This window comes from Diabrotica undecimpunctata, chromosome 9, assembly GCF_040954645.1.
Source record: "Diabrotica undecimpunctata isolate CICGRU chromosome 9, icDiaUnde3, whole genome shotgun sequence".
NCBI lineage: Eukaryota > Metazoa > Arthropoda > Insecta > Coleoptera > Chrysomelidae > Diabrotica > Diabrotica undecimpunctata.
Genome location: NC_092811.1, coordinates 4,163,959 through 4,185,780, shown reverse-complemented (window position 1 = coordinate 4,185,780; position 21,822 = coordinate 4,163,959). Strand labels below are relative to the sequence as shown.

Below are 21,822 nucleotides of genomic sequence, written 5' to 3'. Positions count from 1 at the left end.
TAGAAGGATTTTGAAAATACCATCGACCCAACGAGTTACAAATTGCAGAAGTGTTAAGAAGGCTACAAAAGGATTGCGAGGTCATAAAGCACATCAAAACAAGAAAGCTGGAATATTTAGGCCACATTACCAGAGGTGCGAAATATGAGATATTAAGGCTCATAATTCAGGGTAAAATCAAGGGTAAAAGATCCATAGGAAGACGAAGAATTTCCTGGCTAAGAAACCTAAGAGCGTGGTATATTTGCAGCTCAGTAGATCTTTTTAGAACAGCCGCCAATAAGGTACGAATAGCTGTGATGATAGCCAACTTCAGATAGGAGAAGGAACTACAAGAAGAAAAAGAACATGCTATCTTTTTCTCTGTCTTTCCTATCGTACTAAATCCTGTATTTTACAAAGAACTCTTATTTGGATATTTGGTTTTCTTTTTCGTAATGTTTTTTTTTCTGCTATATCTGCTCTCATTTCTTTGCATGTGTCATTATTGTTCTTACAAATAAGTTATGTACACGTACTTTCTCATCTAATTTCATATCTGATTTGTCTGGCTATGAATGAATATATCATTAGTTGATTTATTTTGTCGGAAGCTTTGTTGCTCGTTACCGACTACGTCATCATTACCATCAGTGGCAATTCAGCCCTAGTTGAGCCTCGATCTTTCCCAATTTGTTTCGTCAGCCGTTTCTGTTCATCGCTAACGTTGCCATTCCTTACTGGTAGCGCTAATAATGTTCTGGAGTTGTTATTTTTCATTTATTATTTACTGTTTTTCTCCCCCTCTTCGTGAGGCATTTCCCATCTACTCCTGAATGTAGGTCTCACCTAATTGCTACTATCTTGCGCTAATTTAATCCTCTGTTTGCCTGCGATTGCTCTTATGTCATCTAACTATCTCTTTTGAGGTCTTACCATGCTTCTTGTCGTTTCTCGTCTTTGTCTATATTTGCCTGTGTTTACAATCCCATCGATAAAATATAACTTTTCCACATCTTTAGACGACATGCTGCTTCAGATCATGACATATGCAGGAAATTTGACTTTTCTTTTCAGACAGTCGGGATGAAGAACTTTATTTTTCCTGCGAATGACGCGACTCCTACTGTCTCCAACACCCACTTCAAATCTGGACTCATCACTCCATTGTATGAATCCCATTGCGACTGAGTTCAATCTATGCTCTTTTGACAATCTTAAACCATGTTAAAAGTGGCTTTTCCTTAGCCTAAAATAAAATTAAATTTATTAAAAACAATTAGTACTAATTTTTTCAACTATAAAACTTACTTTGTAAGTACCAAATCGTAATTTGTGGGCCTCTCGTCTTAATAATGCGTCTTAATGCCCTTCGATCTACTTCGGTTATTTTACTTTTTCGTACATTTCTAGGTTTTGTGACGACTGAACCTGTAGTTTTGTATATACTGACTATATTTCCTATACTATAGCGCGACAATTGCAACATATTCGCGATTTCCGAATTGGATTTTGCAGAATTAAAAAATCTAATACTGATTGAACAAATTTTTTTCATCGATAACTTTACATCGACCCATTGTACAATCCACAAACGGCAAAAAGCTACAATACTACCTCATACCGTCATTTTTCCATAGCTGCCTTTGGATTTAACGTAATTATGAAAAAAAATCAACGTTCGTTGACATAAGTGAATGCATAGCCAGGGTTTAGTGATTTTTTTTATTGTTGAAAATAACTAAAAACCATAAGGGTAATGTTTTTAATAAATATTACGATCCAACGTTTTTACCTTGTTTAGACTATCGCCTCTTCAAGGAAGGGGTACTCCTTTTTTTTCGGAGTGGTAAACGTGATGGCAGATGCTTGTGGAGATGTAGGTGGATTGCTAAAAAGCTGGGGTTCAGAAGGTGGCGTGTGTGATATGGACGATATGATATGATAAAGTGCACAATAAGAATTTTTAGTGAAGAAGGCCAAACATGTCGAAGGAGGTACTTCAGGGGTTACCAGCCATACTAGCAACGGCTCTTAGTGTTTTTGGAGTGTAGTTTTACAATAACATAAATATTAATAAAAATACCATATTAAATAACATGGGAACTTATAAAAACATGCGGAGTATAATTTGTTTATAAAAATCGACTTAAACTGCAAATTCCATAGGTGGGCCAACTATTAAAAGCATTGTGTATATTGTGACCCATTTTTAAAACTGATCTATTCTTGAGTTAATGCATTAGTGCATTAAGTTTTCCTTTAATGCCCCATAAATAAGAGTGAGAGGCGGACATTTCGGATATAAATTATTATAACTAGATATGAACGAGTTCATTTATGCGAAAAAATAAATGGAGAGCGTGAATCTAGAATGGAAAATACTTCCACAAAATTTTATTTATTTAATTACGACTTTTTTTTACTCAGAAATAAGTTTTAGATTTATTTAAAAACTAGCTAACCCGATTGACTTGTTCTGTCTTAGCTATATGTGTCAAAAGATGAATAGAATCTGGCCCGTTTCTATTCATAAAGGTGGTGAAAAATCTAATGTCTGCAACTATAGACCTATTACCTTACTACCGGTCATATCCAAAATTATTGAGAGACTTATAAAAGCCCGACTTATGTGTTTTCTCGTTGAAAACAACATTTTAGCACTAAGTCAGTTCGGCTTTTTATCTAATAAATGTAACAGTGATGCTGTTTTCTATATTGCATGAGGTCTATTCAGCACTAAACAAAATTCTGTATACTGCCACTTTTTTTTGTGATTATGTCAAAGCTTTTGATTGTGTAAATCACGACATTTTGATAAAAAAAATTTTCTACGGAATTCGGGGTATTTCTTTGAATTGGTTCCAATCTTACTTGAGGAATAGTAAACAGCTAGTTAGAGCAAATAATACTGACTATAATCACAAAAGCATTGTATGTGGGGTACCACAAGGTTCAGTCCTGGGTCCTCTACTTTTCCTTATCTCTATAAATGACATCACTAACTTAAAAATCGATGGAAAAATTTTTCTTTTTGTTGGTGATACCAGTATTACCTGGAGAAACTCTAATATTGCAACTCTTCATGCAATTATAACTTCTGATCTACTTAAATTAAAAACCTGGTCCTAATTTACTCTCTTTTAACGTGGATAAGACAGTAGAATTATGGTATAAAGGAGCTCTTCAACCCTTGCTTCTTAATAACAGCCAGATCAGTATCGTTGATTCTGTAAAATTTCTTGGTATTTTTATAGACAGCAACTTTGAATGTCCCCTTCATATCGAATTGTTAAGTAGGAAACTAGCCCCAGCCTGCTAAGCAATAAGATCTGTTTCGAAGGGAATCAATGTAGCATCTTCCAAAATAACATACATTTCTTTGTTCGAGTCTCATCTTCGATATGGGCTTTCTTTTTGGGGTTCTGGTACAGCTGCCCAATCTGATGTTATTTTTAAATTACAAAAAAGAGCAATACGCTATCTTTTTGACCTCAGTAGAATAACAGATTGCAGAAGCTACTTCAAAAATCACGGGATTTTAACTCTTCTCTCGTTATATATATTTTAGAACCTTTTTGCGTAATTCGTAAACACCTACATGTTTTTCCAGCAAGACCTAATCATGATTTCCATCAGAAATTGAACCTTTGATGTGTATTTACCGATCCCGTCCACTGAGTTGCTAAATAAATCTATATTATATTCTTCTTTATATATACTATAACTTGTTTCCTTAAGTTCCGTAAATTGACAAAAGCCTATCTATCTGAAAGACCATATTATCCAATGAAAGAGTTTCTTAACGAATAACTAAGAAATTACAGTACGTTTAACAAAGTATTTTGATATATATGTGTGTACCACATGCAGCAACTAAGGCTTAACGCAGACGTACAACTTTCCGACCACATTAGAACCACAAAAAAGTGGTTGTGTGTTGAGAGTATACAATTTGTATGAAATATTGTAGTAGCACTCAGACGGACGACAAACTGTGGTCGGTATCAACAACTGTCGTCGTCGGTGGGTGATACCGTCCACAAAACTATCGCAGATGCTGCCCGTCCTGCGCTCACACGGGCAATTCACTGACCACAAGCCGACCACAGGCACGGCATCCCCACCAGCACAGCGACTCCCTAGCCAAAGCGTCATTCACTTTTCTATGCGTGAAGCATAAAGTCGTGCTGGTGATGATTGTTAAATATTTGTTAAATAAAAATTTTAAATGTTATTAAAAAATACTCTTTTCTGAACCCATGCTGACCTACAATGTTAGAGATAGAGGTTTCGATGGTTACCACGGTATGGTTACAATACGACTAATACATATCAAGAGAGATTACAGCTGTTTCCCGAAGACCGCTATGGTATCCGACCTGACCGACCTGAGATCCGGCATTTCGAGATCCGATCGCCAAGAATTCAACCGGAATGTTCACAAGGAAGTAGTCTCAAGCATCACTCTCTCCAACAGAACCGGAGCTTTTATGAGAATCCGGGACAAGCTTTGTCGCTAAGTCAACCGGAGTTTTCACCACTTTCCCAGGAGTCGCTTTTATCTCAAATTTTTTATTGACATCATGTTTATTGTGTAAATATGTCAATAAACATTAAATAATAAAATGGTTTTACTGACATTAGAGCGATTGCAAGGCGTTCGTCAGGAGGAATACTTGTCCTTATAGATGTATCTTCTCGTTTTAAATTATCCTTTAACTCTGTTAACAAATAATCGAAAGTACTTTTGCTCATTCGAAAATAATTAAAAAATTTGTCGTCATACAGTCTTAAATGATGATAAAGTTGTTGAAATTGACTTTCCTCTTTATTTTCGGTGATAGGATGAACCCAATACAATATATTACGACGACGCCGTCTTTTTTGCCGCAGTTAAAGCCACAACAATGCTTCTTCTTCAAAATTCATCGCTGTACTGTGTGACTTGTGTGGTTAATTTGTGGTTGATTTGTGGTTCATTCGACCACAGCACGTCCACAAAATTGTTGACGGACAGTGGTCGTTTTTATCGACAAGTCAACCACCGTACGACCACTGTTTTTTGGTGGAAAGTGGTACATCTGAGTTAAGCCTTAAACTTATTCGTAAACTAGTTCGTAAGGTTTTATTATGCAATTTGCAATTTAGTTAAATTTTGCAAAGGATTGTATATTTTATTATCTTTTATTTTGTGATATTGACGATTTGTGTAATTTTAGTAAATTTTAATTGTTATTGTTATTTTTTTGACTTTTTGTAAGATTTGTCCATAAAATTGTACAATTTTCAGTGACAATAAAGCATATCTATTCTTCTATTCTATCCTGGAAACTAATATATGGCGTTAATTGAACTGGCCAATGGCGCAACATAATCTAGGGGCTTCGGCTTTAAACTTAAATGCTTTGCAATGTCAATAGACTACGTTTATTTCTCCAATAACATTTTGCTATAAATTGTAATCGACTACCACTTTATAATTGAATCTCGACGGAGAATAAACACGACATTTCTACATTGTTTATTTCGATTCCATTCAACTTCATTGCGCTCTTTCCATTGCTTGTCAATTTGACTTGATCTTACAGACTTTTTGACTTGCAGCATTGAAAATTTTACGAAAGTTGCTACACCTAATTTTTGACATTTTTAAGAATCAAAATTCAACTAAAAATAAGAAATTGACTTCCTACTGTTTTTGTATAATCAAGTAATCACGAACAAGTCGGATGTCTCAGACGCTGTTGAGACTATTTTGCATCTAAAGTGGAATTTACCTGAACATGTTGGTAGAATGATGGATAGCGGTGAACAAGAAAGATAGTAGAATGGCGTCCGAGATACAAAGCATCTATTTCTAGGCATTTCCACGATCAAAAATAGTGAGGAATGTGTGCCTAGCTATTTGGTCGATGCGGCAAGAATATATCCATGTGCCTACCGCACCACACCAGTGGGAAGAAGTTGCTGAAGGATTTGAAGTTAGAGATAATTTTCCTCATTGCATAGGAGCTGTCGATAAGAAGCATATCCGCATAATTCACCCATGTAATTCAATGTTTTACAATTACAAAGGGTATTCATCTATAGTGTTGATGGCTGTGGCAGACTGACGTTATCGATTTATTTACGTAGATATCAGCAGTTATGGCAAAGATAGAGATTCAATCATATTTAAAAAATGCTCTTTTTGGCAATCAGTGCTAAAAAGAAGCAGGAATTCCTGAAGAGAAATGTCTTCCTGCAACAAAAAACCCTAAAATACCTTACATTTTTTTATAGGTGATGAAGCATTCGGACTTTATAAACACTTTCTCAGACCGTTGGACATGAATGGACATGAATTAACATGTGGAGAACGATTTCCGAAGTGGAAATTAAAACGTCAATAAACAATAAACCAAAGTACTTTTATGTCTACTTCTACCATGATAATAATAACAACAGGATCAAAGTTAAATAATACAATATGAATAAATTTTAGAGAACAAAAACAATCGTAGTGACTTAAGTTCAAATCAGAAAACTACTGGACATGTCGTGCCGTGCAGTGCTGATGTGAAGCATCCCCTTCCCCCTCCCACCTTCAAGTCTTCCACGAATTTTCGGACGTCCACGACAGTCTTCCCCAGGGATTCCAGGTCTGGGGATTTTTCCTCAGAACTGGGGAAAATTGAGAAAGTTTGGGGACTGGAGAAAAACTTTTTTAAAATGACTAATATCTGGGGAAATCAAACTGGCTAAAATATGTTATTAAATTTAGTAAAATAGTTATTTTTGAAAGTCCAGCAATTATGTGAATATTAAATGTACTACAACGACAAGATAAGATCGCAGTGTCTGATACCACATATAGGCCACACTCAATACAGTTTGGTGAATTGGCGCTACCGCGAACAATGATATTGCCTGGGGTTCCCGGACACTGTCATCTATTATGAACCACCTGTGTAGGTCCTGTGTTCCCCGACTTACAGGAAACAAATAAAATTATCAAGACTTCTTAGGAGTCGTGAGGCATTGTCATTTGTCATTTGTGTAATTCTATATAATAATTGTCATACTGCCACAATTAGTATGCCTGTCAGTGTCACCAATAAGACTTTACAACGCTTCTCATTTGCTTCGAGCTTCTGTCATATGTCATATAATCCGTGTATAATATTAGTGCATATTATTATTATAATATTGCTTTGAGCTTCTGTCATATGTCATATAATCCGTGTATAATATTAATATACACCATAGGACAGAAGCTCGAATCAAACAAGAATCGTTGAAAACTCCTATGGCTGGATATGATATCAGTAACCTTCATGGCAGGCCACACATAGCTCCACACGGGTTGTATACATGTAGGAAAAGATTTGTTAAAAACTAAAATATATAAATCTGGGGAATTCTGTTCAAAATCTCTCAACTTTTAAACACAATTTGAGGAAATAAATTTTTTGGACCTGGCAACGCTGGTCTTCCCTCGCAGTGGGAATGGACGACCACCTATAACACCTTGTCGTTTAAATGTGAAATATCCAAATCAGTTTTCACCCCAAGAGTCATTTAAACTACATCGGTAACACGACAGTCGTATAAGTGTGAAACAAGGCTTACAGAAACAGAGGCAGATCCAGCAAAACGACCGACGACTTAAAGGAATTCTGAATACTGAAAAAAAAGGAAACACGATAGAGATGAGTGACAAAAACTGAGGAAGGCCTATGTTCAGCAGTGGACAATTTAAGCTTTTTAGATACATAGAGGTATATTCTAACCCAATTTAGTGCATTTTTCGAAATACTACTTATCACACTACGCGTAGTTCTATTTTTACCTCATTCGTTTTAAGTTTATTACAAATTTAAACTAAAAGAAAGAAAAAACTCTCTCCGACAAAAAACATTAAACTCTCTGGAGCAAAACGTCGGTGGCCGCTTGTGCAGTGATTAATAATGCAGTCGACGTCATTTTAAAGGGTGGTTGGGTGTGCAGTCGCAGTATTGACTACATTTCCCGTAAACGAGATTTTTTATTTTCGTATAATGTAAACAGAGGCAAACTATAGTAATTCGATAGATCACGATGAGAATCAGTTTTGATATTTCAATAATATTCAAGCATCTTTAGAAAACACCGAAAAGGAAGTTTCTGAGTTTACGAACTTAATTTTATTCTTCTTCTATTCATTCTTCCTTTTAGATATATATATATATATATATATATATATATATATATATACACAGAGTGGCCCAAAAGTAAATTGCTAGTCATAATTGTACAAAATTTGAGGTACACCTATTTTGGGATACGGAGATATATTTGATATTTGCAATGTTGTCAGATTTGCCATTTCTCTTATATTATTAGTAACTTTGGTTTTTCAAGTCCATCACCCTGTATATTCAGTCATTATTGGAATCTCCTATTCAATACGAGTTTAACCATATGTAAATCTTATAATTTTATGTAGTCTGGAAGGTCTTGAATACATAAAACAGAAGTTTGGCAACGCCTAATTGTCTCAATAGTTTTTTTAGTACTAACTATTTTTAACTGCATTAAAACGTAACAATTGTTAGCTTACAACATCTTTTAACATAATGGTTACTTTATCAAGTGTTCAAAATGTGCTCCATTTGTCAGTTAACAGTGTCATCGAATGCCATAGTCTGTGGACTAGTGCGCATTTCGATGCGCATCGCCCCGCCTCGAATTTTCCCATTGGCTCTTGACCTGGAAATCCCTATTTATCGCTCGAACGGCACATATAAATATTGGCGATTTTCAGGTCAGCCAGGTCAGTCCCTCACGGGCTCTCCGAGAGCTTAGTGCTCTTGGGGCGCTGCTTCCTGCTGTTCCAATTATACTCTGTGGCTGAGATATTATTCAACTACAATCTGATGTTTTATTTCGACCTATATTTTTGTCATGTAAGAAATATCTTGTCTTTTTCAAGACAAGCCTTCAGAAGACCACGACCTGATCGTTTATTTCGACTTGGTGTAGCTTTGTCATGTAAGAAATATCTTGTCTTTTTTAAGACTAGCCATCAGAAGATAAATATTTACAAGTCCATACCCAGTAAATGGACTTGGGTAGAGGAGCTCTCGACTGCGATATTCGAAACCCCCTACAGAGCACCCGGAGATAACAGAAGGTGGTTAGACCCTTATTTGTTCCCCCGAGGTGACAACAGTACCCTAATCGATGGTAGAATGCAGCTACTACATTTCTCCATGATTCTCTAGAAATTATTCGAGATTCATGGATAATTCGTTGCTTTAGTTCTGCAAGACTTGCTGGTTTAGTTTTGTAAACTGAATTTTTCAAGTATCTCCAATAAAAATAATCTTTAGGATTGAAATCAGGTGAACGTGGAGGCCATTCCTTTCTACCTCGTCTACTAATCCATCGTCCGGGAAATAGCCCATCTAAATAACGCTGAACATTTATACCAAAATGAGCTGGAGCTCCATCTTGCTGAAACCATATCTGATTAAAATTGGCCCCAAACAAGTTGCTCAATGTACGTACAATGCTGCTTATTATACTGCAACTTGGAATCAGCAAAATTTTACATGGACATGGTTTAAACAGGAAAGTTTAAACAACTTATAAACGAAACACCGCTAAGAGAAAAATTATTTTAAAACAATAACAGCTTATACCTTTCAATGCTAAACTCACAATGATGTAATAGGGACATCATGTAACAAGGGAATCCCCGAATTATAAAGGCTCACTTTACGGCATCTGGATGTGAATAGTTGATATTTCTACTTTTTATCAAAGGTGTCACTGACAAGATCCGTAGAACTCTTAACCCTATAAACATCAAAACCATCTTCACTACTTACTCCAAGTTGTCCAATCTCGTCAAATCCGTAAAATAATAAATCCCAATGAAAACCATGGTGTAGGAGATACTTTGTTCCATTTGCTCACGAACATACATAGGACAGACAAACCGACGAATCCACAACCGTATTTACGAACATTATATCTCTGTAAAATAAGTGTTACATATGGTTGTACTCGTATTAAAGTAAGGATTCCAATAATAATATAATATACACAGTGTTGTATTTGAAAAACCAAAGTGTATTGCGTATTCCGGTTTTTGTACAATGCGGGAGATAATTACGCATTTCCAGACTTTTGGTTCTCTCTATATAATTTTGTCTTCTAGTTGTAGTTTATGTATGGCACTGGTAAGAGCAGATCCTCCGATTTTTATCTTGTCTGCTACAAGACTGTTGCTTTACATATTCTTCAAAGCGTAATAATATTTTGATTGTTGATATATCAGTAATGTCCTCCAAATCTTGCTTCAGATTGCAATGACAGATAGAAAAACTTCTATTTAAACAACTAGTTACTTTATACACATTTTTTTTTATTTGTTTCAGTTTCAATGAAAATATCAGCATATCCAAACATGAATCTAAGGGGTGAAGTAAGGGAGAGCATTTCTCTGGACGACGATGATCTGAGCGATGTTGAAGATGAGGTTTTCATCAGAGATGGTAAAAATGGATATAAGGTGAGTAAAAAACAAATTATGCTGCTATTCACGTGAGATTACGTACATTTTTATATGTTTTAGTTGGCAGATGAGCTCACTGTCAAAAGACCGCTTATGGCGCCTCGCAGGAAAGCCACCAGATCCGATTTAGGTACAAGACTCAAGACTAAACCACATTGCAAAGCCTTTTTTAAGCCTTGCTGTTATATATTTGCAGCTCTAAGTATATTAATTGGTAAGTAGGTCTTTTTTAATTACATATGTATTAAACAATACAAAATTTAGTAGACTATCATCGTAGCCAATGTCTGCTAGTACTTTGATTACATTATTTTGAAATCTTTGTTTAATTCACATTACTTTCTTCCTCTTCCTATTTATATATGAAACCCCAAGGAAAGAAAAACCTGTCACAGGTTTTTCTTTCCTTGAGGTTTCTTTGGGGGTTGTAATATTTATTGCGTCTATAATCTACGTCTTGGTATGTTCCCATGTTTGATTGGGATCGCCAGTAATGTTTGGTGTCTTACTATGTCTTAGTATTTCTTTGTATTTTCCAGGCTCTTTAGGTATACAGGGTGAGTCATGAGGAACTTTACATACTTCTACCATATGTAGAGTCCCTCAGGGAGCATATCATGTGGCCACTAAAAAATGTCAACTCCTCTTCTTTATTAATTGACAAGGTGATTTGTGTAATTGACCATTTATTTCATTTTACTGTAGTGTTTATACGGCTCATTTGATTTTTTAATTTTTGCATGATACAGTACACTACTATCAAGCATTCGACTGGTATTAGCTAAACTAAAAAATTCCAGGACTGGCTTTGGATAAATTAATTTAGGGATTCGTATTAAATATTACACCCTGTATATATTTTTTTTAAATGCAATAAGTGATTTTCAAACTACATAAATAGCCAATGAAAACGACATATGCGACAATGTTGTCGCACTTTTATTAAATTTTTAGTGAACGATCAAATCTTACCAAAAATAGAACAACCATAATGAAGTATCAAATTATAAGGTAATATTTTAATTAAAATGAGTTCCTACAACATAATCTAATACGTAGAAAATTAACATCTTTACTGTCACTTTGTAGTATCTCTACGATAGAATCAATTGTTTTTCAATTTTAAATTTTTACTCATAGATCGTATTGGGGCATTATTTTCGATAAATAATAAATTAAATTGATTAAAAAGTCAAACCTCTTGTATGTGTTAGTTTTTGTTGATTGTAAATGATTAAAATTTTATGTCAAATAATAATACATTGCATCAACTGTACTAAATAAAAATAAATCTAAAAATGAAGGTTGGCGTTGACCGTTTGACGTTTCTTGATATTTTATACCCATTGTCATTATTGTCATTATCAATTGTTATTTATGTGTACAAGAATACATATTTCTTCTGTCATATCTACGTTAAGTACAATGTGTTAGTTTTGGTAGAGCTTTTGTTACTTTCGTTCAAAATGCCACATCAGTTTTCGACCACAGAATATGCAGACATAATATTTGTTTATGGATTCTGTAATGGGAATGGTAGGGCTGCTACTAGAGAATATCGCAGGAGATTTCCTAATCGTCGAACTCCCAGTCATCCAGCATTTGGGTCAGTTTTTAATTATTTGCGAGAAAATGGCACTTTTCCTAGTGGAACAACAGAGCGACAGGTAGATGAAGCGCAAGAAGATGACATTATGGACGCCGTTACTATAAACCCTACAATAAGCACTAGACAAGTAAGTCGAGAACTCAATGTTACTCAATCAAAAGTAAGTAGAGTCTTACAAAAAAATAATCTATACCCATATCACATTCAAATGGTTCAGCGACTACATGCTGGAGATGAGATCGATAGGTTGGAATTTTGTAGATGGATTAACAATAATCGACCAACGCTATACAGGAGACTATTTACAGATGAAGCCCAATTTACCAGAGACGGGATAAATAATTCACGAAATTCACATGTGTGGGCAGAAGAAAATCCTCATGCTATTCGAGAACGTCGTTCTCAGTTAAGGTTTTCGGTTAACGTGTGGATTGGTGTCATAAATAACCAATTAGTAGGTCCTCACTTTTTTGATGGTCCTTTAACAGGGCAGGTCTATTTGAACTTTCTACAAAATATTTTGCCGAATTTTCTTGCCAACGCGAACGTTGCTATCCGAGGGATGTCTTTTCAGCATGATGGGGCACCCCCACACTTTTTACTGGCAGTGAGACAACATCTAAATAATGTGTATGGCAACAGGTGGATTGGACGTGCAGGTCCTATTTCGTGGCCTTCAAGATCCCCTGATTTTAATCCCGTTGATTACCATATTTGGGGACGATTGAACCAACTAGTTTACGCAGTGAATATTAATAACCGACAACAATTAATTGATAGAATTATACATTGTTGTAATACTATTAGAAATGATCCCTAGAGTATCCGTAATAATTCAATACGTCAATTAACAATTCGGCAAAAAAAATGCGTACAGGCTGCAGGGTTCCATTTCGAAAATCTATTTTGAATTATTTTTATTTTGTTACCATTATTGTATCTTTTCCAGTTCTAATTTATGGGTTTATCATAACTATGTACATATTTTTAGTTTTTTTTTAAATTGTTCTTCGTTATTGTTAGTAGTTACTGTTTTTTGTTGTGCAGTGACTCAGTTTATCATTTCAATTAAAATGTTTGAAATTTATAACATTTGTTTAAATTAATTACCTTATAATTTGATACTTCATTATGGTTGTTCCATTTTTGGTAAGATTTGATCGTTCACTAAAAATTTAATAAAAGTGCGACAACATTGTCGCATATGTCGTTTTCATTGGCTATTTATGTAGTTTGAAAATCACTTATTGCATTTTAAAAAAAATTTATACAGGGTGTAATATTTAATACGAATCCCTAAATTAATTTTTCCAAAGCCAGTCCTGGAATTTTTTAGTTTAGCTAATACCGGTCGAATACTTGATAGTAGTGTACTGTATCATGCAAAAATTAAAAAAATCAAATGAGCCGTATAAACACTACAGTAAAATGAAATAAATGGTCAATTACACAAATCACCCTGTTAATTAATAAAGAAGAGGAGTTGACATTTTTTAGTATCCACATGATATGCTCCCTGAGGGACTCTACATATGGTAGAAGTATGTAAAGTTCCTCATGACTCACCCTGTATAAGGACGAAAAGTCAGAGAAGCCCAGCTGAAAACAGTTTATTTTTTCCGACTATTGATTAATCATTGACATCTGTTTCAGGTCTAATAATTTTAGTAGTAGTACTAGTCTCAATTTACCCGCTACCTTTAGACAAAGTAAGAGACTGGATCATAAAAAGATCGCAGAAATCAGAACAGCTTACAGCCACCAAGTTGCTGCCGTGTGATAATCTTAAAGTCACCGACATTTGGTCGACAACTTTGCCCAAATTAACGACGGATTCTCCAGTTCGAGCGTTAGACGTAGATGGAGATGGTATAGATGACGTTTTGTTTGGTTTTAGCACCGGTGAGTATGATAAATTTTTAAATATACTTTGATTGAGATTTTAAATTGGACATTCTTCGTTTTTCTTTAATAAGAAACTCCGAACAAATCGAAAGAGCTCGTTAAAAGTTAAATTTTTTTTGAAAAAAATAAGTGTCAAATAAGATAAGAGTTAATTGGCTAATGCTTAAATAAAACCGAATTTTTGGTCATGATGGTTATATATTTCATACTGTTTATGTAAGAAATATCAGAATTAGCTGTGATTGTTCTTATCTCTTAGTTCTATCCTCTTTATTTCTTTCTGTATGTTGGGCGCCTTTTGGGCGAGTAGTATATGTTCACGCCATCATATGGTTTAAGTTAATTTCAAGCATTTTTTCGATGCTACAACGCAGCCGTCTATGCAGACATAATATGTCATATACAGATTGAACGAATTTAAAACGGAACATACAATTTAATATATGTCTGTTTGAACTGCATTTGAAATAGTGGACCAATATAAAACTTGGACAAAAATAAATCCATACCCGGTGATAGACATTGTATAAAATATCGTTCAACTATCTGTCTCCTTTAAAGGAAAGAGGAGCTTGCCTAATAGTCGGAGAGATAGAGCCGAAATTTTGAACTGATCAGTAATAAGACATTTCTCTATTGGAATATATTCATTGTAACTGGGTGAAGACTTTGCCTTACAGGCGGACGCCCCTCGTGGTACAGGGGGTGGCTATACAGGGATGAAGTTGTCATTTTTTTCGGAAAAATTAACGAACGATAATATGGCTGAAAATTTGCCCAGAGTAAGATCTTGGTATATCTAGACGAAATCCCAAAGGGCGGACGCGAGAGTGGATACATAAGGGGTGGCGGACAGGGGTGAAATTGCAATTTTTTGGGGAAAAATTAACGATAAGTAATATGTCCGCCATTTTCATGGCTCATTATTTAGCCCCTAAAAACTCTAAATCGAAAAGAGCGGACAGCTGGGTTGTTACAGGGAGCCATAAAACGGGATCAAATGTACCACTTGCCTGCGCATTTTAGGTCTCGGTAACAATTTTCAAACTGATTTTATTATGATATTTTTATATCGATTGATTTGAAAATTTGTATGCTCACTTCTGTTACTATTCTGAAAAGCGTCAAGTAGAGTTTTCCTCAAAATTTTCCAAAAAAATTTCCGTAAATGAAAATTTTCGTAATTTTTTGAGGTAAAATCTAATTTGTAGAATCCTTTCGATTTTCTGTCAGTTATACCATGATTTTTTTCCAAAAATTTTCAAACGATTTTTCCGATAAGAAAAAAAAATTAAAAACTTTTCTAAAACATTTGATAAAACTCTACGTCATCGTCTGAATCTTTTATAGAATATTTTGTAGTTTTAAAATGATATTATGATAATGTTTTTTTTTTCAAACTAAAGTCATATTTACTTTACAAATCACATTTTTTTCTTAAATATACCTCTGGGCAAATTTTCAGCCATATTATCGATCGTTAATTTTTCCGAAAAAAATGACAACTTCATCCCTGTATAGCCACCCCCTGTACCACGAGGGGCGTCCGCCTGTAAGGCAAAGTCTTAACCCAGTTACAATGAATATATTCCAATAGAGAAATGTCATATTACTGATCAGTTCAAAATTTCGTCTCTATCTCTTGGACTATAAGGAAGCGATAAGTGGTTTGACAGCATAATAACTGCTTGTGTAGTCTAGTTTTTTCAGTGATTCTAGGCAACCTATTTGGGTGGAGTGTTGACTTGTTCTTGAAAGAATTCAGAATCCAGCAGCCCGCTGAAGTATTGGATTTTTATAATATAATTATTTGACAACCTTTTGTTGGCCAACCACCTAGAGCGGAGTTGAGCCGAAATACATTGATTTCGTATGTTCCGTTTTAAATTCGTTCAATCTGTATGAAGGACTAAGAGAGTCACGAAAATAATCTCCAGGCGATGCACACAACATACGAGAACGAGATCGGTGATCCAGCGAAGTGCGAGGCGAAACATAATAATATATACATTAGCGGGACGGACGCCAACCGTCATGTATTCATGTATTTATAGTTAATTGAGGAGGTGTCAATCAAAATCAATCATGTCCACCTTAAGAAGTTTTAGGGAAATCGTTTTATTTATTGAAATTAACTGACTCTTAGTAAATATTTCAAATCTGAAGGTATAAATAAACCTGTAAATACATTTTAAAAAAAAGGACATGTTCTTATTTGATTGGACTTCATGGACGTTGATAGAAGGGGTTGATAAAAAAACTCTTAGACTACTTAAAATATCTATTGTATTGTTACAAAAAATATCTTGAAAAATGGCTAACATATACCAACGACACTTTCCACAAAATATAAATGTTTAAATTTGTAGTCTAATGTCAGGTTTTAGACAATCACAGGATTCGTCCACTTCGTCAGCATCAATTTCGTCGTCCTGGACTTCCACTATTATGGTCTTATACCAAGATAAAAAGTCATGTTTCTGTCAGTCATCACCATACATTTTCACAAGTAACGTCTCCACGTCCTTCTTCTTAGCTGCTTTCACTATATTGCTCAGTGGAAGTGACTCTACAGGAGTTGAGAACGACCTTGCAGAATGCCAGCCTTTTTTTTTTGAGGCTTGTTGTAGGTTTTAAAATCACTTTCAAACCTAAAATTCTGTGCCGATTTCATTTTGATAACAGTAAGTTCTTGTCCATTGCGGTTGACAGCTTTCTCTTTCCTCACAAAAATCCTCTTCTTTTCAGATATCATTTCAATGTTTTTAAATCGTGTAGCCAAACTTTTAGCATCAATCAATCCCCAATCCTCTCCAAGTTTCCGTACTTCTCCAACAGAACTATATACATTGTAGTACTCTTCCTTTGTTGCAATGGTAGGCTGCTTCCTGAGTAACTTTTCAACCCTTCCGAACACCCGATCAGCGGGGAGGAAGCTATGCCCGCGAACAGGGTATGTTAGAACAATCTCCTCTAAAGCATTTTGCACTGATCCTAAGTAATACACTAATGTGTGAACAACGGCATTGTTTTTGTTTTGACCGGCACACCCATCACAGAACAGATTCAGTCTTGTTACATTTGAAAAATTAGCGGAGTTCAAGAAATTTATAAGTGCAGATGAAACTTCGGTCGCACCCCTTCCTGCAAGTTCTTCAGTCCATACGTAAAATATGGGGTTTTGTGCGTTTGATGCTACAATGCAAAAAGAGTAAAAACTTAATTGTCTTTTGTAGAACGCGTCTTGAATAGGAGTTTTGGGAAGTTCTTGAATTTGCTGGAGATCAAAACAGAAAGTAACCTCATTTTCTTTGTTTTTCTTTAAGAGCCCATAAAAAGCATTAGCTCTTAATCTGTGTATTCTTTTCTCCATCATAAATTGGTTGACCACTACCAAGTCTTTCACAGCTTTAGCCTTCTCAATTTTCAGCTGAAGATCTATTTTATTGCATGTACTGCAAACGTCAGAAGCTGGTGATGAAAATCCGATATTTAATTCATTGAAAACTCTCCTAAACATAGATTTCTTAACTTTAAGATTATCAAGTACAGAATCATTGTATATTAGCCACAACTTCTTAATGTTTAAGTCTGCACCAAGATAAATCCTTTTCGATTTTTTTCGATTATAGTGGCTTTCTTTTCCTCTTAAATTTCTCAAAAAAAGGCGGACTGATTCCTTGTTCGCAGCAGATTTGTTACTCTTCCTATCGCCACCCCTCTGATCCTTAACAGCCTTTCCCTCTTTCACCTTTTTAGAAATATTAGTCAATCTTGTTCCCTTCACCATGGTAATATGCATGAAAAGTTTCCTACACACAGGTATAACTTACCCGGTTGATGGAAGTATAGAATATTGTACACTAAAAATTTTAGCCTTTGATTTTTCAGAGGTAGGCCTAGGCCTTCGCCGCTTTATGTTACGTTGATTTATCTAACTGGCAATGGTGTTATCTTGCGTGTTTTTGTCAGGTATTTTGTAGAGGATATTTCGAACAAAAATAGCATCTATAGGCGTAACTAATGCACATTTCATACCTTTGTTCATGTGTTTACATGGAACAAACACACGACATCCCACTGGAGTACTGTATCGCTTAAGCTTGGCTCTAGTTTTTTTATCCACAGTCTTTTTATTTTTACGAGATCCTTCATTGGCATCGCCCACTCTCACTAAGTTTTCTTCATCCATGGAAAATTTCAATTTTATTTAATAAAAACTACTATAATAATATTAAAATTAAACCACAACTCAATACTCGCTATCGACATAACCTAGACGGAAAACACAGACAATGTGTTGACATGGTCAAATCACGTGACCAAATCGGAGCACTCCTATTAGCTGAATGGACATGTGGTGGTATGATTGAAACCAACTGTGGACATGATTTCATTTGATTTGGGAACCTAATATTGTGTATTCATTTTAAACAGGACATGATTTTTTTTAACCGAAACCGAAAACACCATAGAATAGGATTCACTCTTTATATTATGAAACAGCTGCTAACTTATTTTTTGATTTTTATGGACATGATTGATTTTGATTGACACCTCCTCAATTGTGTTAATTCAAAATAAAGTATTTCACACCTAGTTTTTTGCCTATTTACTAGCGGCACATTCGAAGTGAAAATCAAGCTACATTCAATATCTTCCGTTGTAATATCTACCCCTTTTTTCACAGGCGACAACTACAACGTTGTACCTTCAAATATTTTTTGTCCCATATTCATGGGAGTACCATCTCCTTGCGAAGGAGGAGTTATAGCTTTAAATGGACTAAATGGGAGTATACTATGGAGACATTGGTTTAACGACACCATTTTTTCGCTTCACTGCACCGTCGATATTAACGGAGATCAGCAGAATGATTGTTTGGTGGTGGGAATGGAAGGGGTAAGTTTTTATTTGTGTTTTTACATTACAAAAATCTTATTTTTTTATTTGATAACATATATTTTAGACCATCGCTATCATTAATTCAAAAAATGGGAGCGTGATATGGCAACTCAACACAGGAAGACTAAATGTATACTTAGCTTCATTTATTCCGGATCAAAATAACGATTCCATTCCGGACGTCGTAGCCTCACATTCAACAATAAGTGGTAGGTATAATTATCTCTAGGGTTCAGTTGTAAAAGTAAAAGTTAATTCTTGTAGTTGAACAAGACGGTCATTTGGTTCTTATTTCGGGCAAAACAGGAGAACAGTTAAGTAGTATCCGAACTCCAGGAGATGCCAAGACATTTTTCATGCCCCAACTACTGACACAGGATAAAAATACTAGTTTTATTATATTCGGTACAGGGTCTCCAACATCTGGAGGAAACTTAACGTTAACGCGGTTGGATCAAATTGCTACGGGAGTTCTGGTGAGTACAAATAATTATATATTTATTGTTGTTTATTTTGTTGTTAAGTTCTTCTGGATTTTTTCTCGTGATGTTATCTTTTGACCTCTGGATGTCTTATCCTTTTAGGACTTTCTCTTTACGCAATTTTTAGGTATAACTTCAATCTATTCAGCAGAACCTTTTGGATGGAAGGAAGAGATGCCCCGGATCTTTTGTTTTTGCAGATTTTATGCAATTTTGACGTGACAACGTCTTAAATTAGGTTGTGGCTCGGAGTCACTCATGAAAAAGTGTAACGCCCGCTCACGTCTGTTACGATGAGTCACCGAACGAGAGAGAGGCCCGCCGGACCGGCGAATGCCTTGCGTCTCTCTCCCACTCAAACATGATCGGTCCGCTGTGCGCGCAGCACTAGAGAATTAGGCGCGTTGGAAATTAGTTAAGTTTAAGTTTACATGTACAATGTTTTAGTAAACAAAATATATTTCTATAGTTAAAATTTGTGCAATTCTTATTTTCATTCAATTCCTTGTTCCTATTGTGCAATTTAATAATATTCATATCAATAAATATTCTACCGAGAAAAAGACGTTGTCACGTAAAATCTTCGCCCGTAAAACCGACTTTACAGGCAACCGATTTTTTAAATATTTTCATGATGATATACTCTAGGATCTGAAAGAAGTTCACAATCACTAACTTTGTCTGTGTTATCTTTACTTTAAAGCGCCAGCTTATTGCATGCATGGTAAGACTGATGGTCAGCGATGGTCCAGTTCTTCGCAGAACTTTCTTTCTAAATAATTTAGCATTAAAAGAACTCCAGGAACTGAAAGAAGTTTACAATCTAGTAATCTTTGTCTTCGTCATCTTAATTCATAAATATTACTTTATTATGGAGAGTAAAATTGATGGTAAAAGAGGTTTATGTCTCTTCAGAAATTCCTTGCTAAATAATTCAATATTGGAAGAACTCCAGGAACTGAAAAAAGTTCACAATCACTACGTTAGTTTTTGTTATCCTAATTTTACAGCCTCAGCTTATTATATACAGTAAAGATAAAGCGGTCCAGTTCTTTACAGAACTTTTTTGCTGAAGAACTTAATATTGGAAGTACTCCAGGAACTGAAGAAATCCAAAATCTAGTAATCTTTGTCTTCGTTATCTTAATTCTAAAGCAAAAACTTATTCTTCAGAGTAATATTCATGGTAAAAGAGGTCCAGGTTTTCTCAGAAAACTACAAAAAGTTCACAATTACTACTTTTATCTTCGTTATTTTAATTCTTAAGCTTACGTTATCATATTATTTAGAGTAAGATTGATAAAAAAATAGATCAGGTCTTCGCAGAACTTCTTTTTTTAAAGAAATTAATACTGCAAAAACTCCATGAATTTAAAGAAAGCTACAATAACTACCTTTGTCTTCTTTATCATAATTTCAAAGCATCAGCTTGTTATGCCCAGTAAGATTGATGGTAAGGGGGGTCTAGTTATCCGTAGAACTTTCTTTCTGAAGAACTTAATGCTGAAAAAATTCCAAGAACTAAAAGAAGTCAACAATGTAGTCACTTTGTCTTCGTTATCTTAATTCTTAAGCATGACTATATTATACCAAGTAAGCTTGATGGTAAAAGAGGATAGGTCTTTGCAAAAATTCCTTTCTGAAGAACTTAGTACTTCAAGAACTCTGGAAACTGGTAGTTGAACAATCATTACCTTCGTCTTTGTTATATTGATTCTTAAGAATTTCCCAATTATGAAAAGTAAGATTGATGGTAAAAGAGATCTATTTTTATGCAGAACTTCCTTTTAATAAATGTTCCCCACTCACTTTTTTTAATTTGTTAAATGTCAACGCTAGCTTTTTCGTAATAATAATAATAAAGCAATATTAACTAAAAATTAGAATGAAACATCTTTCAGGCAAACTCCACGATAAATATTTACGAAGACAAATTCAAAGGAATTTTTACCCAAGCTGTCATAGTGGATATCACCGGCGACGCTATCCCAGATATCATCACAGCGATGTACAACTCGACTTTGGTAGCTATAGACGGCAAACTTTTTAAGCAAATTTGGAACTTTACAGTGCCTGGTCCCGTTGCAGAAACTAACATAATTCCCACACCAGCCTACTTCAACTTTGACAATATAACGGACTTCCTCATTATTTATCAGAGATATGATGATGTTCTTAATTATAATTACACGCAGGTAAGGTGTGTTATATTTATACGGCACATTTAATCAACTTACACCATTAATTCGCAGAAAACCTTTAGTTGTAGTAAAAGGCACGGTAAACTGCACTGGAGTTCTCCATAATCTTTTTAATTACTTACTTTATTTAGAATATTTTTGCCTGTCTTATCAGTTAGAGTTAATTTGTATAAAATAAGGAGCAAAAAATCACCT

General features: G+C 34.9%; 1 protein-coding gene across 1 annotated transcript in view; it reads left to right on the top strand.

Annotated features, from left to right (window-relative positions):
- Positions 1–21,822, top strand: part of LOC140449409 (uncharacterized) — a 60,673-nt gene that overhangs the window by 1,533 nt on the left and 37,318 nt on the right. The window contains exons 2-8 of the mRNA XM_072542569.1: positions 10,389–10,522; positions 10,586–10,739; positions 13,788–14,036; positions 18,730–18,941; positions 19,009–19,153; positions 19,209–19,420; positions 21,328–21,621. Coding sequence (XP_072398670.1) covers positions 10,394–10,522; positions 10,586–10,739; positions 13,788–14,036; positions 18,730–18,941; positions 19,009–19,153; positions 19,209–19,420; positions 21,328–21,621 — 1,395 coding nt within the window. The 5' untranslated portion in view covers positions 10,389–10,393. The remainder of the gene's footprint in view (positions 1–10,388; positions 10,523–10,585; positions 10,740–13,787; positions 14,037–18,729; positions 18,942–19,008; positions 19,154–19,208; positions 19,421–21,327; positions 21,622–21,822) is intronic.